Source organism: Phymastichus coffea, unplaced genomic scaffold, assembly GCF_024137745.1.
Source record: "Phymastichus coffea isolate CEN01 unplaced genomic scaffold, Cenicafe_Pcof_1.1 PCOF00026, whole genome shotgun sequence".
NCBI lineage: Eukaryota > Metazoa > Arthropoda > Insecta > Hymenoptera > Eulophidae > Phymastichus > Phymastichus coffea.
In genome coordinates, this window is record NW_026706837.1 from 4,166,259 (window position 1) to 4,186,340 (window position 20,082).

General features: G+C 47.4%; 2 protein-coding genes across 2 annotated transcripts; both read left to right on the top strand.

Annotated features, from left to right (window-relative positions):
* The first annotated feature begins 15,929 nt into the window (after positions 1-15,929).
* Positions 15,930-16,577, top strand: LOC131675594 (uncharacterized). The gene has a single exon (XM_058954627.1). The coding sequence runs from the start codon at positions 15,930-15,932 to the stop codon at positions 16,575-16,577; it is 648 nt and encodes a 215-aa protein (XP_058810610.1).
* A 1,588-nt stretch (positions 16,578-18,165) lies between these two features.
* Positions 18,166-18,837, top strand: LOC131675596 (uncharacterized). Its single transcript, XM_058954628.1, has 2 exons — positions 18,166-18,460; positions 18,521-18,837. The coding sequence occupies exons 1-2, from the start codon at positions 18,166-18,168 to the stop codon at positions 18,835-18,837; spliced, it is 612 nt and encodes a 203-aa protein (XP_058810611.1).
* The last annotated feature ends 1,245 nt before the right edge of the window (positions 18,838-20,082 follow it).

Consider the following 20,082-nt stretch of genomic DNA (forward strand, 5'->3'; position numbering starts at 1 on the left):
AGATTCTCGTCAATCGTACAAGCAGAATTATTCAAATGAGAACCGAAGTAGTAATGCGGTATAACTAATCCAGCTAACTCGCGACTTAAGGGAGCCGTGCGTCTTTCCACGCGATTATAAGCACTTCGTCCCGGTGCATTCGTAATTAGAAATAAGGCGTCTAAATTTAACGTTTTGAAATGATCAATGGCATGATCGATAACCTTCCTGTAGCGTGGATTTTCATCAGGGCCACCGTCAGTCGTAATCACTAGAACTAGCTTTACCTGCTCTTCATTGTTTTCTAAAAATAAAAAATTTATGAAATTCAATTTATTACCAATTTTTTTTTATTGATATATATTAAAATTTTCGATCGTATACCATATAGTATTTCTTTGAATGATTCTAATTTTAAGATTGTTCGAAAATCGAAAGCATGCGTTGAAGCTGAGCTTGAGGAATGCTTGGCACTTCTAATACGAGTAGCTACATAAGTTGGTCCAGAATAACTAACTGTTTTGGCATCTCCAATTTTTCCATCAGTAATTTTAATACCTGCATATACGCTAGGAATGAGTTTATGACTTGGTACCACAGCCCAGTCATGATCTTGCAATCTTACTTTGTATTCAAGATGCATCAACATGGGTGCTTGTTTATTAGCAGCTGTGATACCAATCGGTACTCTACTTTTATCGTCTTGCGATATTACAGCTACTTGACTAGCACCCAGAGTTGAAATTACCTGTTCCAAAGATCTACGAGAAAAATACTCTTAATATTTATACGTTCTTATGAAAATATATAAAATTACCGTTGTGATATGATTGAATGTTGGATAAAAATGAAGTTCTATTTTTATAAGTACCGTGCGACGGGGGAGAGGGAGGGGAAAAATCAATGACACCAGATTTTTCCGGTCTCGCACTGTCGCCAGCGGCGCAGGGAGTCGAGTAACGCGTGCAGCTTTATTTAGTTTGTTGGGCGCCAGCTACCGTGCTCTCGCGTTAGGAGAGCAGGTAGCGCTGCAACGTTAGCTGGTTCGGCGTGGCCCTGCTGGTCGCTGTGATGGTCGGGTGGTTTCCCCGCTGCCTCCCTCCTCGTCGCCGTCGGTCCTCTGCGCGTGGCTATCACCTGTGAAGGATGAAGTGGGAGCGCGAAGTCCTAGGCTAAGAATTCGTTCGAGTCTGAAGCGGGGAGACACGTCGAGCGAGAGGGGAAAGGGGGCAACGGGTGGTTTACAAGGCCACCCACGGCTGCGGCTCGTTCGGCTAGCTAGGTGTAATTCGGGGCATGGCGGCTCTTAATCCAGAAGCGGGTATACCGAGGGGGCGTCACAGGGGCGCCCCGACTGACGGACTAGTAGTCTAGGGGATAGCTCCTCCCGTGGACTGGTAGCGTGGTTCCCGCGACGGCGGCTATCGGCTAGGTGACAATCAGGTTATTCGCGCACGCGCCTAACGATCTCAAACCGATCGCGAAAGCTACGGGGGATAAGGCGATCAAGTAGGTGTAGTCAATAACAAACCAAATTTAAAGGTAACTCAGATTTATTAGGCCAAAACTTCCCAGGTCAACCCCAGTGATCTATCCCTCGCGATGGTCAGCCTGGTCTAGGTTACTGGGGGACACGAGAGGCGTACTACGACGCGAAATCAATCTAGGCAGACAATAGCTCGGATGAATACTTCGGGTTTCGGATACGGTTAAGCAATGTCGATTTGTCTAGTCGCGGCAATAATTCCAGCTCGTTCGAGGTAAATACGCGTAAGAATTCGGTCGGTCGCGCGAAGGTTAGTCATTGCTCGCGGTGTTGTTGGCACTTTGTAGCGATGATCGCGAACGAAACAAAGACGACAATATATATCCGAAACTTTGCCGATCAAGCGAAGGTCTAGTACGACTCGCGTAATGTTTTCGATCGGCTCGGAAAAGGAATTCGTAGACGCGCACACTTAGGAGACTCGTTTCTCGGATGACAACAGTATAACGACGCACAAGACGATGCTCGGGAGGTCGGTGGCGAAAACACGGGCAGCAACGACGACGGGCGCGCGAAGGTCATACGACATACCCGCGCGCGGACATTCGGCAATCACGCGGCGATTTCGTCTTTCAGACGCGAGACAATAGGACGACATAACAAAGGAAAATGTTTGGAAAATCAATGGCAAATATATGATCGTGAAGCGTAAGGCGCGCGAAGGTCGTACGACACTCCCGTGCCGCGAACGTTCGGCAATCACACGGCAACTTGTCTTCCGGACAATAGGCAACACCGCGGTTCGACAAAGAGATTTTCAAAGGTCGGCAATAAGTAGGCACGAATGTCGCATCATCGAACGCGCGAAGGTCGTGCGGCATTCCCGAAACGCGGCGGTCAACAATTACGCGGTAATCTCGCGTTTGTTGGTCGTATAAGAATTAAGGGAGGAAAGCGTACTTACTCCGATAGGATTTGAGGACGATTGCGGTTGCGGCCACCGCCGCCAAGGCCGCTGTAGCGGTCGCTAAAATTGTCGTTGGCGTTGCCGTCGTTGCTACTGTTGCGGGTGCTGTCGCCGCTGCCCTGTTACTCCGCTCCTCTATCACTATCTCCTTATCTCTATCTTTATCGCTGCTGCTATCACTGTTTCTATCACTGCTCTTGCTACTACTTTTCACTATTTTTCACTACCTCTCACTACTTCTCACTACTTTCACTACTTTCACTGCTTTTCTGCTTCACTATGCTTTTTTTCTGCTTCTATTTTCTACTTCTATTTTCTGCTTCTTTCTGCTTCCATCTGCTTCTATATCCTGCTTCTTTCTGCTTCTATCTGCTTCTATCCTGCTTCTCTCTGCTTCTATCTGCTTCTATCTGCTTCTATATCCTGCTTCTTTCTCGGGTACCGCTCGTCAGCAAGGCTCAACGGGTACTGGCGCGCCGTTTTGCGGCGACGCGCTGCTTCTCCTAGCTTACCTCTCCTTAACTATTTGTTGATTGGTCGGCTTGTTGCTAAGCCGGGCCTCAGCACCGTCTATACCGATCTTCCTAGCCCGCGTAATTTATTCATTGCTCGGTTCTTCGCGCCTAATTTGCCTACTGGTTGCGGAGATAGCGTCGGTTTCGTCTCATTAGTCTAACCACCCCTAAGCCGATAACGATTGGCTGGTCAACTAGCGTCGCTTGTCTATCTTTTTCTATCCATTGCTCGCTGGTCTAACCGATTCCCCTCACTCGCGTCCAATCGGTCTAGTATCGGCGGTCTCGCTCGCTCTCACGCGCTCGGTCGCCCCTACCTTAGTCTAACTAGGTCTGCCTTAGTTAACGGGGGCTTGCGATCAGCTGATAGCGGCTGGAAACTTTAAAGGCTTCCAGCTTCCCGGGGGAGTGTCGGATCGGGTCGTGAGTGCGCGAGGGGTTGTACGCGAGCGTAAGGGTCGTGCGAATCGGTCAGGGAGACTTCTGGATGCCATATTTCGCGAGATCCGGACGTGCGTGGGCGGGTGTATGCGGTCGTGGCTGTTCTGCCGCATAGTGCCGGGAGTGAATATTTTCGTGTGATGACGCATCATCACAACCGTATTGATGCAGTACAAAATTTTCCGTCAATGTCGGTCTTTCGCAAGTCAGCTTGAGCACGGCAAAGTTTCACAGGCACTGTAGTGACATGCCTTTTGCCTTCCGACGTACGCGAATCTCGAGGGAGCAACCGAAGATACGTAGCACTCCGCGATATTTCGAAACCTTGAGCTTGAAGCTGAACATGTAATTCGTCTAATGTTTTGCAGCTCCAAACAAGCTCCGAACGCCGTCGATCGTCAGCAGCTCCCCCAAACATGGCAATATTCGCCATTACTTTTAAAATTTCTGGTTGATCATTTTCTAGTCTTGGGCGGCCAATATTTTCTTGGATCTAACGTAAATTAAATATTTAAATATAACTTAGTTGTTCAACTTATATTCATGTAAAAATCAACTCGTATATATTTGCTTACGTGCAAGTTTTTTGCTAGGTCTGGTCTTTTATTTTTTTCATAGCATCTCTTCTCTCTTCTCTGTAACGTTTTGAGCGCTTTGCTTTATTTTCTTTTTCTGTCAAAGACTGTTTGTGCGTATTCAAATCTTTCTTAATTGTTTCGATTCTTCGTTGAATATCACGAGAACTGAGACCAGAATCACACTCTTCAACAGCTGCTATGAGCTGTTTTTCTAAAAGGCTTATTTTAGCTTTTAGTAGATCTTGTGCTGGGGTGGCGCGCTTGTAAGTTTCTGTCGAACTTTTTTCAACTAAAAACAGACGTTGCAGTATTTTATCACTCTATTTGAATTTTTCCATCTTAATATCAGTCGAAAATTACGAAGGACTGCATCAAAAATATGAAAAACAAATAGTTGCGACACCGTGCGTACAATCGCTCGATTATAAACCGACTGCATCTATGTCAGTTTGCGTGAAATACCCCCTCTCCATTCGCTGAAAATTCAATCAAGTCGCGCCTTTTAATCTATCAGCCAGTTTCGACATTTGATAATATTTTTTTTTCAAACGCGTTGTACATAATATTACGTAGTATGACTATAATGTATTTTATTCTTAATTTTTTTATATATTTATGTATTTATTTATAAATTATCCAATGCGAGAAAATAAAACTACTTACTATAATTATATGTAACAAACTAGAAAAAAATAACAAGAATTTACTCCGAACTTGCAGAATACTTGTACGTCACAAACGTGAAGCATATGGAACGACAAGAACAGCTTTTTCGCAGTTTCGATCGTAAACAATATAGATGTTATAATTACTAATAAATAGCCAGTCATGCCATTCATCACTATAAGCAGACTATATACGGAAAATAATTGTATCTTTTTACCTTCACTCGAGTTTGTCACAAGGGGCCATTGGCAGTCAGAATCGATTGTTATTGGAGTGGTATTCGACGTTGATCGTACTGCGAGCACATTTGATTCACTGGGTGCAGATGTTTTGCTAGCTTCTAACTGTTTTTGTGACTTCTCATTATTTTGTGGATGCTAAGAAAAATATTCAATTTGTGAGATATTGAGATATATCGATAATACAGCTTAGTAATAAACGCGAAGACGTACATTGAAATCATTAAGATTTTATCATACAAATCATATGGCAATATTATATAAACTTTCGTACCTTTCGAGTGAAGAAATTCAGGAACACAGCATCCCTTTTTGTTTTCAGTTGCAATAACTCTTTGATTTCTTTTTCAACGTTTGCAGGGTATGCATCTTTGTCTTCTTTCAACGACTTCCATAGTTCGTTCACGTTACTTTATATTTTTTCCTTCGAAAGCTTACTACAGTGACATTTTCGATACGCTTCGAATAGCTTCATGTACAATGACATAATATTAACAAACTACACTTAAACTCACTGTATAAAAGAACGAGTGCTACTGAACGAGTGAAATGCTGCTCGATACTCACGCGATTGAAACAGACGCAACGACCATCGCATGCTTTTCGGAATCACGTTAAAAATGCCAAACAAGTGGATACAAGCAAAACAGAGAGTCTAAGGGAGGGGGTGTTGGCGCATATCTCAACCTGCTTGCGTATGTATGGTCTCTATCTGTCTGTGTCTCTCTCCCCTCTTCTCTCTCTCTCTCTCTCTCTCTCTCTCTCGGTGAGTAGCGACACACTGGTCTTTGAGGCTCTCTTCCTTAATAATCATTTTCTCAATTTTGCCACTTCCTCGAGCGGCATATTTTTGCAGGCGAGTTCGTCCAGCTGGCCACTGCGTTTCCTGCTAAAAATTCTTGGCTCTCAGTCAATTTTTTGGCCAGTGGATGAATAAACCGCCTGCCTGGTTACAACATAACCTTCATGAATTCTCTAATTTTGACGAGTTTTAATCTATACACTTCTGCATACAACACAAACAACAACACAGCCTCCACTCCAGGACCGCTACACTCTACACACTACACACTACACATCTCACCGAATGCAACACTTCCAACATTTTTGCTGCTAAGTACCAGTGTCAACTATTTTTACCGTTATCCACATATTTGAATCTTCTCGGAGAGACTCCTCATAGCCGGTGCTATTTCTTCGCCGCATCACTTCTCTTCACTTAATTTGTTCTTGCGCTCAGTCATCGCGATGGCTGTTTTAATTTTAAGCTTATTTTAATTTATATTTATTTTACAACATCTTGTTTTGTTTTATTTAGTTTAATACTGTTGTATTTTCATCTAGCGCTATCCACACGCTAGACAATTTTATTTTTAATCTTAATTTTAATTTTATTCTATCGACTGTGTCAAATCGCGTTTACTTTCTTGCTTTTTCACGTAATTTGCAATGTAATTTTTCTGCGTTCGCGTCATCAATCATTTTCTCTCATTTCATTCTTGCGTCTAAGTTACTCATTTATTTTTGCGTTTCAATCATCTCTAGGTTAATTTGCGAATTCCCTTACCGTCTCTTGTAAATGGCATCATTTTACTCCCGTGTCTCCCGCCAATTTTGATCCTTAACTAACTGAGTTGATGCCACTGAGGCGCCAATTTTCAAATTTTTTAAATCCAGACTTTTCACAACTACCGTTTATGACTGGTCAGTGACTCAAATTTCCGCGCGAAATTCAAACTGCTTAATTTGTCGTGTCGATCGGTTCTTTAAACTATCTCACTTGTTACAGTTTCTTGCGTAGTTTTGAGCTCAGGAGAGGAGATATGGGAAACTTTTTGACAAAATCTATGAATTTTTATTTTTTGTTTTAACTAGTTTTAAATTTTCAAACCTTTCACTTTTATCAAATGGTCTTGTCTTCATGCGCCGAGTATGGTGAAGCGCTGAGTGATCTGGGTGCTAATATCTTGCGGTGCGAGTCCTGTGTCAGATCTTTCCATCGTCACTGTTTCCATTTAACCTCAAATCCTGATCTTGCGACCTTTACTTATCGTGCCTGCTCTTTTCAGTCCGCGGTTTTAGCCAACTCTCGTCAGTCCGGTGGCGTTTTTTTTGGAATCCCCTTCTTCTACCCAATTTGACTCTGCTTCTGCTGGTACTTTGCCTTTTATCGAAACCTCAGGCCGTAAGAGACAGGCATCTCCTTACGAGCTTTTCCCATCGAAGACGTCGAGAGTGGAATCCCGGAGTGACTTCCGTAGTGCTGACCGATCGGCCGTCCTTCCCACTGTTTCTCCCTCCAGTGAGGACCAAACCCACTTGCTGGATAGTATGGCATCTACCACGGCACAAACCACCAGCATGGTTTACTGGCTTCGTGAATAATTAATTCACTGAATTTCGGAACGAGATCAGAGCTACCCAGACCTCCATTCTGACTAAAGTCAATCGTGTTGCCGACGAGGTGAAGAGCCTCAAGTCCGTGGTGGGTCTTAAGGATCGTTCCGAGCTCCTTATTATGGGCCTACCGCAGGGGTTCCAGGGTTCGCTGGAGGATGCCGCCGAAATGCTTTTTGAGGCGATTGGCTGTCCAAACGCTGTTGGTCGCATAGTGGCCACCAGAAGATGGACTGCCACTCGCTCTCGTCCAAATCCGACCGATACTACGTCCACTTTCGTCGTGCGTATCGACTCAACGGTGGTGCGTGATGTCATACTGGAGCGCTCGGGCAAGCTCGCTGGGAAGACGGCGAGGGACATTTTTAAGGACGGTCACGGAAATCCCGTCTTCAACCGTCAGCTGTTACCGCAGCCCATCCACAATCTCTTTGTAAAGGCACTCGCGCGCAGTCGTGAGCTGGGTTTCGCGCACCCTTTCGTCTTGGGCATGGTCGTCCATATGCGGGAGAACACACGTTCCACCCCTATTCCAATCATGTCGGAGAGTGACCTTGACACCTGCGCGCCTGTGCCTCCTGGTCAGCCTCCTGCCCAGGCCGCTCCGCGCTCTGGTGCCATGTCAGTGGCTGCCACTCCGATCGGCACTCGCAGACATGCTCCACTCAACCTTAACTTCGCGCCCCAGGTTGTCAAATCGCGACCTACTGCCTCCATCCCAAAAAATCCGGCTCCGCAACTTAGCAAAACAGACGGTTGTTTCAGCCCGACAGTGTCTGTCTTTCCGGCCCAGCTATCTCAAGCCATCTCAACTTCATCTCCTCCAGTTTCTGGTCCATGATGCCAACTAATCCGGAACCATACCCCGCCCTCTGCTTCCTTCGTTGTCGGCCACATCAATATAAACAGACTTAATTCCCCCCGTCACTTTGCTCTTCTCGAAGCACAAGCCATTTCTACACATTTTGATGTCATAGCCATTACCGAAACTTTCCTCTCACCTGATATCTCTGACTCACACCTCTCTCTGCCCGATTTCAATTTTTTCAGGCTTGACCGAATTGGAAAGCAGGGTGGCGGTGTTGGACGTCAGATCTAACTTTAAATTCAGTTTCCTAGCTACTTCAGATCCAGTTTTCGATAACACGTCTGAATTCATCCTGGGTGAAATAAAGTCCGACAACACCAAGCTTTTGATGGCGGTGGTTTACAGACGTCCCTCTGCTTGCTCTCCTACATACTTTTTCAACTGCTTGGCCACTTACCTCCCTCTGTACGGAAATGTCATCATTACCGGTGATTTTAACGCAGACCTAGGTTCCAGCTCTCTGCCAGATGCTCGAGCTTTGAGATCTCTCGTTGACCTGCACAACCTCCACTTCGTATCCACTGCTCCCACTCATCACTGTCTTGATACAAATCCCCCTTCCCACACTACTCTTGACCTCTTCATAGTGAAAGACCTAAATGCTATCCAGACATTTGGAAAGTCTGATACTCCTTTTATTGCTGGTCATGATTTCATCTCGCTCACCTATCGTTTCGCTACTAACAATCATATCACCAGAGTCATTAGGTCCCGCAGTTTGAATCGGGTAGACGAAGCGGCCTTAAATGGGACCCTTAGGGGCCTTCTCTCGAATCTGGTCGAAATTTTTTCAACACGACTGCAGCACTCTTTCGACCCGTCGATCGAAGCCGACGTGCATCCCCTTGACAACTTGGTGCACTCTCTCACTGAAGTCCTCATAAAATCCTTTGACGAGGTAGCCCCTTTTAGGTGCATCAAGTTGTCTTCTAGGCGTAAACCCTGGGTGACTCCGAGCATTCTTGCGCTTATGAAAAAGCGTGACGCTGCCTATAAACTGGCATTCTCCACCCGCTCGGGCAGTGACGTCGCTGGGTATCGAAGACTACGCAACGATGTTTCAAATGCCCTCGACTCTGCAAAAAATTCCTGCATTTCAGGCAGACTGTCTTCCGCAGCCACCAGCAAGGCCAGATGAAGAGAGTTACGAAACTTGGGAGTCACAAGGCGCGCTCTTCCATCCCTGTTTCAATTTTTTTCTCCAGCCGTACTAAACACCCACTTTGTCAACATAGTCAACTCGTCCCCTCCATTGACACGTGACTTTTTGGACGCCCTTTTAGCGAGTCCCCCAAACGCTCCTCACGTCCACTCCCCATTCAAGATTCGTGAGGTCACTTGCCAGGAGGTCATGGATGCACTAAACTCGTCCACATCCAGAACATTCGGTCCTGATGGTTTGTCTGTCAAGATGCTTAAACTCGTCTCCTCTTCTTGTCTCTCATCTCTCACGCATCTTGTCAACAAATCATTACTGTGCGGCGTCTTCCCTACCTCCTGGAAATGGTCTCTCATCACCCCTCTTGGCAAAGTACCTTCGCCCGCTCTTTTATCGGACATCAGACCGATAGCAAGGTTATCTGAGGTATCAAAGGTGCTTGAGAGGCTCGTTCATTTACAACTCTCGTCTTACCTGGACCGCCACAAGCTGCGTGATCCACGGCAGGCGGGTTTCGTGCGGTTTCACAGCACCCAGACAGCTCTCCTGGGTGTCCTGGATGACGTCCGCAGGGCTATTGAGGAGCGTAAAATTACAATCCTCGTCCTGCTGGATTTCTCCAGGGCTTTCGACGTTATCCCCCATGGTCGTCTGATGGTCAAGCTCAGGGACCTATGCCTGTCTGACACTGTCCTGGGATGGTTTTTCAGCTATCTGACTGACAGGTTTCAGGCTGTTATGGGGGAGGATGGCAGGGTGTCGGATTGGCTCAGGGTCGCTACTGGAGTACCGCAGGGTAGTATTCTGGGACCATTGCTATTTGCAATCTTTATCTCGGACCTGCCCTCTGTTCTCTCCATCATGAACTATATGCTATATGCCGACGACACGCAGGTCTATCTTCACTGTCATCCCAGCAGCCTTGCGGAGGCTTTGGGGAGGGTGCAGCTTGATGTACAGGCTATAGCGGATTGGGCACTAGGAAACGGTATCTCCCTGAACCTCACCAAGACCAAGGTCATGATACTGGGCAGCGAACAGTACGTTAGGGCTATTAACTTGAATGACATCGTGAAGATCACCATCAACGAGGTTCCACTCGACTATGTTACCAGTGCTCGTAATCTGGGCGTGACACTTACTCCCACGTTAAACTGGTCCGAACATGTGAGAAGCGTGACGAGGAGGGCATACAGCTGTCTGGCTTCACTTCGTTTCCACAGGAAATTTCTCTCGACTACCCTCAGAAAAGTTCTTGTCGAGCAACTCGTTTTCCCACATTTTGATTACCTCTTAGTGGTTTGTATTCAGCTTGATGGAGAGCGCTCGTCTAAGCTTCAAGTTGCACAAAACACCTGCGTACGCTTCGTAATAGGATGGATCCCTTTTATACCTTCTCTATCCTTAAACAGCCACATCACGCACCATAGACTAGCCCTGGGCTGGCTATCCCTCACCCCAAATAGGTATAGAGCCCTTGCCGTTCTGGCCTACTCTGTTGTGTCCAGAAAATCGCCGCATTACCTGGCTAAAAACCTGTCTGTCCTGCTCGATGGTGTCATTATCCGGCGCTCGGGTCGCACCCGCCGTCGGCGTTTGAATACAAGGCCCCTCGAACTGAGGCATGGAACCATTCCTTTGCTATCCTTGCTCAGAGAATACTCAACTCACTGAGCGTGACCCTGTTCTCCACCGATCGGATCCCTAACTTCAGGGATTGGACCCGTGATCTATTCTTAAACTACGAGGCTAGAGCATGGATTGAGAGGGCGACTCGCGAGAAGTTAATGCCGGTACCGGCACTGTCCGATTATACTCGCATACCAAACAGGGTCAATCCAGCCGCGTTCTCCCAAAATTATCCATCGTCCCACACTTACCCATCTATCGACCTATGGTTCATGAAATAGCTAATTGAATGGTTATTTTCTAGCCGAACGCACGTCGATCCACCTTTATACCTTTCCTCTTTTCAGACCTTCCTTCTGTAAAACAGGTGCCATTCACGTCTTTACTACTCTTGCTATTTTTATTATTTTTTACTACTTTTAGTATTTTGTTGTCGTTACTATTTTTATTGTTTTCTATTACCTTTATTGTCTTTATTATCTTAGTATTATTTTTCATCTTTTATTATTGTTAACTTTGTCGTTTTATCTGATAACTCATTTATATTGTTCTTTATATATTTTATTTTACTATATTTTCATTTTTAAATCTATTTTTATTTTTACATATATACTCTTAGTGTTTACTGTTAATGCCATTGGAAACTCGCTGCTCACCGTATATACTACTCACACAGTTTCACGTAATTCATCTCCTTCAAATAGTCAAATGCGTCACTTTTCATCCTTGCATCTCCTCTTTTGTCATGTTTAAATTTTGTTATTATTTTGTTATGTACATTTTCCAAACTGCCAGACGGGGTTCCACCTCATTGGCGCAATAAACGAACTAATCTAATCTAATCTAATCTCTCTCTCTTGCTCATTCTCGGACTTGTAGGTTCAGATTTTTCGCGAACTTTTAGAAAGCAAAACAAGCGTAGGAAGGAGCAATATAAAACCACGTACTTCAGATCAAGACCACCCCTCCCCCCCCGCGTAGCACATCGTAGTATTTCTGCGGACCCCCCCCCCGCTGGTCAGGCTACGTGGTTAATGAACGTTCCCATAGCATGTTTTTATTCAACGAAAATGAGCACAAGTGTGCACAACAATTTCAAACTTTCGAAATATGGCTTATAAAAATTAAAAATTCTAAATTGTACTTCTCAAAATGGCGGCGAAGAAGAAATTACTTTTTTAACTTCAGAAGCTTTTTTCTCGAAAACTAAAGACTTTCGTGAAAAATTTCCAGGAATAAAAAAGTCTTATAATTGGTCAAGAAATACTCTTTTTGAGACAATTTTTGACTTTGGAAAATCTGGAAAATCCAATTTTCCAAAAATGTCTCTAAAAATTTTGAAAAAATTTGATAGTGTTCCTTGACTGATTTTAAGACTTTTTTTTTTGTTCTTAGAAATTTTTTGTTAAAGTCTTTCGTTTTTGAGAACACAATTATTGAAACGTTTAACGAATTAATTCCGGATTTTCCAAATGAAGCACTCAGTAAAAGAGCGATTAACATAGATCGCTACTGAACTTGAGTACTAGAGATCGAAACGAAATTTTGAGAGGTTGTTTTGAATGTTTAAATGAATCACCTCTCCAACCCCTGTCAACGGCCTAATTTGTTAAACGAATCTCTTGAAAGTAGCTGGCATAACACGGATTCTTATGAGATATTCAACAGAATTGAGGTGATTTTATTTAATATCTTCTGTAAATTACTGGAAATATAATCGAAAGACGCTGACATATAACAGATTCAATTAGAATTTTTAAATTACCGTCTCCTCTCTCGGATGCTAGTCGGCAGCACCTACTACGTCGCCCAAGGAACCAGGCGCTCGAACCACGCAACTGCGCTTCCGCCTCCCTCTCGCGGGGAGAGGCATTACCGCCGCGTGGTGCACGTATGGACGTTTGCTCTCGCCAGCTCGCATCCTCTTAGTCATATGTACTAGGAGGGTGGTCCGATAAGTACTTAGCCTACAAAAGAAAAACGAAAATTTTGGAAAAGTGGCGTTTTATTTTTCAACATAGTCTCCTTTTAGTTCGATACACTTGGCCCAGCGATGCTCCAACTTCTTTAACCTGTCTGAAAAATACGTTTCCTCAAGGTCTGAAAAGTAGGCTTCCGTGGCAGCGATTACCTCTTGATTCGACTCAAATTTCTGCCCGGCGAGTGACTTTTTCAAGTTTGGAAACAAAAAGAAGTCGCAAGGGGCTAAATCTGGAGAATACGGTGGATGGAGCAGCAGTTCGTAGCCTAATTCGACCAATTTGGCCATGGCGACGGCGGAGGTGTGAGCCGGTGCGTTGTCATGGTGGGAGAGTACTTTTTTCTTCATCAAATGGTGCCGTTTTTTCTGCAATTCGACGTCGAATCGGCCTAATAATTCGGCATAGTACAGCCCTGTGATCGTTTTGCCCCTCTCCAGGTAGTCGATATAGATCACACCTTGTGAATCCCAGAAAACGGTGGCCATCACCTTTCCGGCCGATGGGGCAGTCTTCGCCTTCTTCGGAGCACTTTCGCCGGGTAAACTTCACTGTTTCGACTGTTCCTTGGTCTCTGGTGTATACCAGTGGATCCATGTTTCGTCGACTATCACGAAACGACGCAGAAACTCCTTCGGATTGCGCTTAAACAGCGTCAGACATTGCTCTGAAGTTGTCTCACGGTTGCGTTTGTTGTCCGGAATGAGTAAACACGGCACCCATCGCGCCGACAGCTTAGTCATGCCCAAAATTTCATGCAGGACATGACCCTGGCGATCTTTTGAGATGCCTACGATCTTAGCTATCTCGCGCTCCTTCAATCGTCGATCTGCTAATACGAGATCGTGAATTTTTGTCACGTTATCCTCCGTGATAGCCGTTTTCGGAGTACCTGGACGTGGCTCTTCAAAAATCGACGTGCGACCACGTTGAAACTCGTTAAACCAATTTTTGACGATCTCCATCGAAGGAGAAGAGTCACCGTACACAGTATCCAAGCGCTTTTTGATTTCGCTGCGCGATTTCCCTTCCATAAACAAGAATCGAATCACCGACCGATACTGCTCTTTTTCCATTTTTCAAAAATCAACTGACACACTTGCTTTCACACGCTCTCAAAAATAAACTACAACTGCGATCCGGCTGAAATATTGACAGTAACCATCGAAAAGGTTGTACTACGTGATAGAATATTTCTTTTGCGAGAGTGGCGCCATCGGGCGGTGAGGCTAAGTACTTGTCGGACCACCCTTGTAGCTCAATAAAACGTTTATTGTTCCGTATCCGCCGAGATATCTTATTTCAACCCGCTCACGCAATAAATCTCCAAAGTGGTGACCCCGACGTGATCTCGACGAATATTTCTGCTCGACATCGTGGCCGGCCCAAAACGCACACCGACGCCATCTTCATCCGCGCCTATTGTGCCCTCTCGCATTCCGACTCCAGTGTCTCTACCCAGTCTGGCAACTCGCAACAGGTTGCAGATAACAAAAAGGACGAACTCTTCGGCAATTGAAAATTCCTCGCGACCTGTAACGCGTTCGGTTGCGAAAACTCTCGGTTGTCAATTTTCGCCCGACCCGGAACCGGTTGCTAAGGATAGTGCTCGCGAAGGTGGGGCAGAGGTGATCGTTTCTGCGGAAAGTGACAGTGCGGAGATGGAGATAAACGGAGCTAACTCCGGTACTGCCGTCGGCAATCCGAACGGCATCACCTCGACTTTGGCCGGCAATGGCAGCATCGACGGCACCGGGGTTCCGCCTGGCCCCCAGCAGCTACCATCAGCAACGCCGCCGATGGATCTCGAGGCTGTCTGGCGCAGCAGCGCGCCGAGCTCGACCGGTTTCAGCAGCAGTTAAATACCCTGCAACAAGGCGCTGGTGGAGGAGTCCCGAACGTCGAAAATGGCGGGCAGTCAGCGGCACCTTCAGCCGATCGCTTTCGCCGCCCAATTGGCACAGCTGCAGCAGCAAGTGGCTGCCACGCAGTGTCAGGCCGCCGCGCATCAGTCTGCCACCGCCGGTGTGACAACACCGCATCACTGCAAGCTGCCTCTTATCTGAACGACTCGTCGGAGGGATGGTTCGTGCATGCCAAGTCTAGCTGACCTGTAACGGCATTCTCACCGATGAGCTGCGCTACAACCACGTTGTGAGCGCCCTGGATGCGGGGTCGACGAAGGAGCTCATGGACGTGCTCCAAAGCCCTCCGCCCTCAAGAAAGTTTGAGAACCTTAAGGCGCAAATAATCGCGCGTTTTGAGCAGACGGCCGAGCAGCGCCTTCGCAAGCTATTCAGTGGAGTGCAAGTGGATAACCGCAAGCCGTCGCTCATCCTCAATGAGATAAGGCGACGCGCCGGTAATAGCCTCGACGAAGCGGGGCTCAGGGTGCGCTTTCTCTACATGCTGCCAGCCGCATTTCAGAGGGTTCTATCCCATCATGCGCAATAGCCCGCTCAAGGAGTTAGACGAGGCGGCAGACGAGATGCACCTGCTGCCGGCCGCAACAGTGTTAGCTGTTGGACAGGGATCACGCGGCACATCACCGAGTAGATCCAGCACCTCCAGCCCTTAGCTCACCAAGGAGATGGCTGACCTGCGCGCTGGCATAGCGCAGCTGCTCACTGCCACTCAGCTGGTGCTTGCAGCAGTCTCCGCTCCGTCGCGTCCTGGCTCGCAGCAGTCAGGCAGAGGCCGCAGCCGCAGCCGCGGTCCGAACAGCCGCTCAACTTCGCCAGCCACCAACGGGCTTTGCTTTTACCACCACCGCTTCGGCAAGAAAGCGCAAAACTATCGCAAGCCCTGCAGCTGGACGGAAAACTAGCCTCACTGCCATCTATCCAGGCGTGTCACGGCAGCGTCAGTTTCACCGAAAACCGCCTGCACGTGAAGGACAGGAATTCGGGCTTGATGTTCCTCGTCGACTCCGGTTCCATCGTCTCCCTACTGCCTCGTTCGGCAGTACGCGAGTCGTCATCGGATCTTCTCGCTAAGCAGGGGAGCTTAGCCTCACTGCGGCAAACATGTCGCTCATCGCTACTTACGGCCGTCTCGTGCTCGCACTCAACTTGGGGCTGCGCCAAGAATACATCTGGCCGTTCATCATCGTCGACATTTCTGGCGCCATCATCGGCGCCGACCTGCTGGCTCACGCAGGCCTCATGCCGGACCTGCAGAACATGCGCCTCGTCGACTCAGCTACAACTCTCAGCGCCCAAGGCCACCCCCGGACAGCAGCGGGAGACTCCGTGGCCATTCTCCACGACCCTAGCGGTAACCTGAACATCCGCCGGCAGTACGACGAGCTTCTGGTCGAGTTCGCTCGCCTGATAGAGCCCAACTCCCGACACGCTAACATCAATGGCACAGCCATCCGCCACCACATCATCACCAAAGGGCCACCGGTATTCGACCGCCCACGGCCACTACACGGCGATCGGCTCAAGGGAGCCAAGAGCGCTTTCAGAGAGCTGGCAAACCGCGGCATCGTCAGGCCATCGTCGACCCAGTGGGCCAGTCCTCTTCACCTGGTGGAGAAGAGCCCTGGCATGTACCGCGTCACCGGCGATTATCGAGCCCTCAACGCTATCACCGAGCTTCAGACCGGTACCCTCTGCCCATCATCGAAGACCTGCTCCACGTCTGCCACAGCGGCATCGTGTTCTCGGTGATTGACCTGGAGAAGGCCTTATACCAGGTCCCCATGGCAGAGCAGGACATCGCCAAAACGGCCACCACGACACCCTTCGGCCTTATCGAGTTTGTTATGATGTCGCTTGGCCTTCGAAACGCTCCGCAAACGCTGCAGCGTTTCCTCGACTCGCTCTTTCAGGACCTGTCTTTCATTTGCTGGTACCTAGACGATGCCATCGTGTTTTCTAAGGACCATGAGGAGCACCTGCAGCACTTGCGCATCATTTTTAACAGGCTGCTCGAGTCAGGTCTCACGGTCAACCTGAGAAAATGCCAGCTCGGACAAGTTGAGGTTTCTTTCCTAGGTCATTAGGTCTCGCGACTCGGCTACAGGTCTTCTCCCCCGAAAGTCGACGCCATCGACAGGATTCCAAGGCCTAAGAACTATCAAGAGCTACACAGCTTCCTAGGGATGATCGATTACTATCGTCGGTGCACTCCCAGAGCGGCGCATATCCAAGTGCCTCTGAACGACCTATTCCGTGGCGCTCCGAAGCGCAAGAAGGCCAAGTTACCAACGTGGACCGATGAGCACGAAGCCGCCTTTCGGGTATGTAAAGAAGCGCTGCACAAGGCAACAACCAATTCGTTTCTGGCCTCGAACTCTCAGCTCATTCTCTACACCGACGCATCGGACACCGCTATCGGCGCCGCCCTGGAGCAGATCATCGATGGATGCCAATGTCCAGTGGGTTTCTTCTCCAGAAAGCTCACGGACACCGAGCGTCGGTATAGTACGTACGATCGTGAGCTGCTTGCGGCCTACGCTGTCGTCAAATTCTTCCTATGCTACTTGGATGGCCGTCCTTTTGAGCTTCGCACGGATCACAAGCCGTTCACGTTCATCGGAAAGCAGGCCGCAGCCAAGGCCTCTCCTCGTCAAAGGAGACACATCGACTTCCTGCTGTAGCACAACATAACCATCAGCCACGTCAAGGGCTCGGATAACGTTGTCGCTGACGAATTCTCTCGAGCTTGCACCATCGGCATGCCTTCCGGCTTGTTGGCGCACGACATTGCCGTAGCACAACAGGCAGACGTAGAGCTGTAACATCTCCTCGACAAAGGCCTCCTCGACCTGCAGTACTTGATCATGGCGTCGTCAGACCATACCTTCCGGGCGCGCTACGCCGAAAGGCCTTTTCCGTCCGGCACTGTCTGGCTCACCCGTGCCCCAGAGCAACAACAAAGCTGATGACGGATAAATTCACCTAGCCGCATGCGAGGAAGGATGTCTCCCGCTGGGCCCGCTCCGGCACCGCCTGTCAACGAGCCAACCGGCACAACCGTGCAGTGCTCAAATCCTTCGCTGTCCCGGACAACAGATTGAAGCACATATACATCGACATCATCACGCTACCACAAGTGGGAGACCTGCGCTACTGCCTGACTATCATCGACCGCTTCAGCAGGTGGCCAGTCGCGGTACCGTTCGCCGACATCACGGCCGAGACAGTCGCAGCCGCGCTCATGAGAGAGTGGATCGCTCTTTTCGGTTGTCCTCTAACGTTTACATCGGACCAAGGCACTCAATTTGAGTCTGCGTTTTTCAACGCCATGACCCAGATGACGGGGACCAAGAGGATCCATACGACTCCTTACCACCCGCAGAGCAATGGCTTAGTCGAGCGCCTACACCGGACTCTAAAGGCTGCGCTCATGTGCGACGGTTCTGCCCCATGGCCTGATCGTCTGCCCCTGATCCTGCTCGGCCTCCGCACCTGCTACAAGGAGGACCTTGAAGCCTCGCCAGCAGAGCTTCTCTTTGGCACCACGCTTCGCATTCCAGGAGAGTTTTTCGTAGAGCAGAGCATTTCGGCAAATCTGCCAGCATTCGTCGCTAGGCTCAGAGCCGTCATGAGTCAGCTCCGAGCGGTTCCAGCCTAGAGGCACTCGATCTACCGCCCTTTTATACACAAAGACCTCAAGGCTTGCTCTCACGTCTTCCAAAGGATTGACTCGGTGCGCAAACCTCTGCAGCCGCCGTACTTTGGCCCCCACGAAGTCGTCCGTCGCTTAGATGACAAAGTCTACGTCATAAAGGTAAACGGCCAAGAGAAGACGGTATCCACTGACGCGCTGAAACCAGCCTATCTCGACGAAGAGAACTTGGAGCCGCAACAACTATTGCCGCTGTCTCACCCGCTACCGCCTCAACGTTTATCGTCGCAAGCTCCGACTCAACTGCTACCTCCGCAAGCTCTCTCGCATCAACGGCCTTTCGAACCCGAGCATTAAGAAGACGCTTCGCCGTCGCAGCAGCAAGGGGAGCCCCCTCGTTCGCTGCCCCAGGTTTCTCCGCCGACACAGGACTCTTCACCTCCAAGGTCTACGCCGAACATCCTGCGCAAAAGGGTATCGTTCCTTCCATGCCCTACGGAAGTCTCTAGAGGGGGAGTACCTGTGGGGACTCAACCGTCTCTTCTCTCGGACGTTAGTCGGGAGCACCTACTACGTCGCCCAAGGAAGCAGGCGCTCGAACCACGCAACTGCGCTTCCGCTTCCCTCTCGCGGGGAAACGCATTACCGCCGCGTTGTGCACGCATGCACGTTTGCTCTCGCCAGCTCGCATCCTCTTAGTCATATGTACTAGCTCAATAAAACGTTTATTGTTCCGTATCCGCTGAGATATCTTATTTCAACCCGCTCACGCAATAAATCTCCAAAATAGTCGAAAGATATTGACAATAGAATATTATTGTCTAGACCGCGCGAAATTTAAAAATTCAAAAAAATTAAATTACTGAATTTATAGAAGGCTTTTATAAACATTTGTCCACGATGAAAATTATAAATATTTCAATTATATTATAAGTTGTATATCGGCATATACGTGATTACAAGGTATATTTTGTTAATATTGAAAATTAATTATTTTAGAATATTTATTTAATTATTAATATAGTCAACTGAAAATAGTTATTTTTCTCTGAATATCTTATAAGATTATATAACGTGCATAACATTAAAACGTTGACTATATTTATAAAGCTAGTAATATTTTTCGCCTGACTAGTATTAATAAAAATGTTGAATCTAGATTATAGAGGATTGATAATAAAATATATTAAATGTAAAATAACACAAAACGGTACTTATCCTCTATTCATACACTGATGAGTTTTTGAGAAATAAACTATAAATCTCATTTAATAATTTTTCATTTTTCGTGACTCTAGGTTTGCCATTCACATTTTTAGCAAACAGTACCCGTAGCCCGGCCGTTTTATTTTTTTCAAAAGCTTGTGTGTTGTATAACTTGAAGAGTGATTCCTGCTTTTGCCATCTTACTAATAGTTGTCTTTCTGATTAATCCCTTATACTGTTGCAAAGTAGCTTTGGTTGACGCTTTTATTGCTTTTAGTTTTTTTTCTTCGTTAATTTTAGAAAGGATTTTAACATACGTATGTTTGAATATTGCTACAATAGTATGTGATATAATAGCGTTTAAAGCTTTTATAATTTTTGGAGCATCCCGTTTGT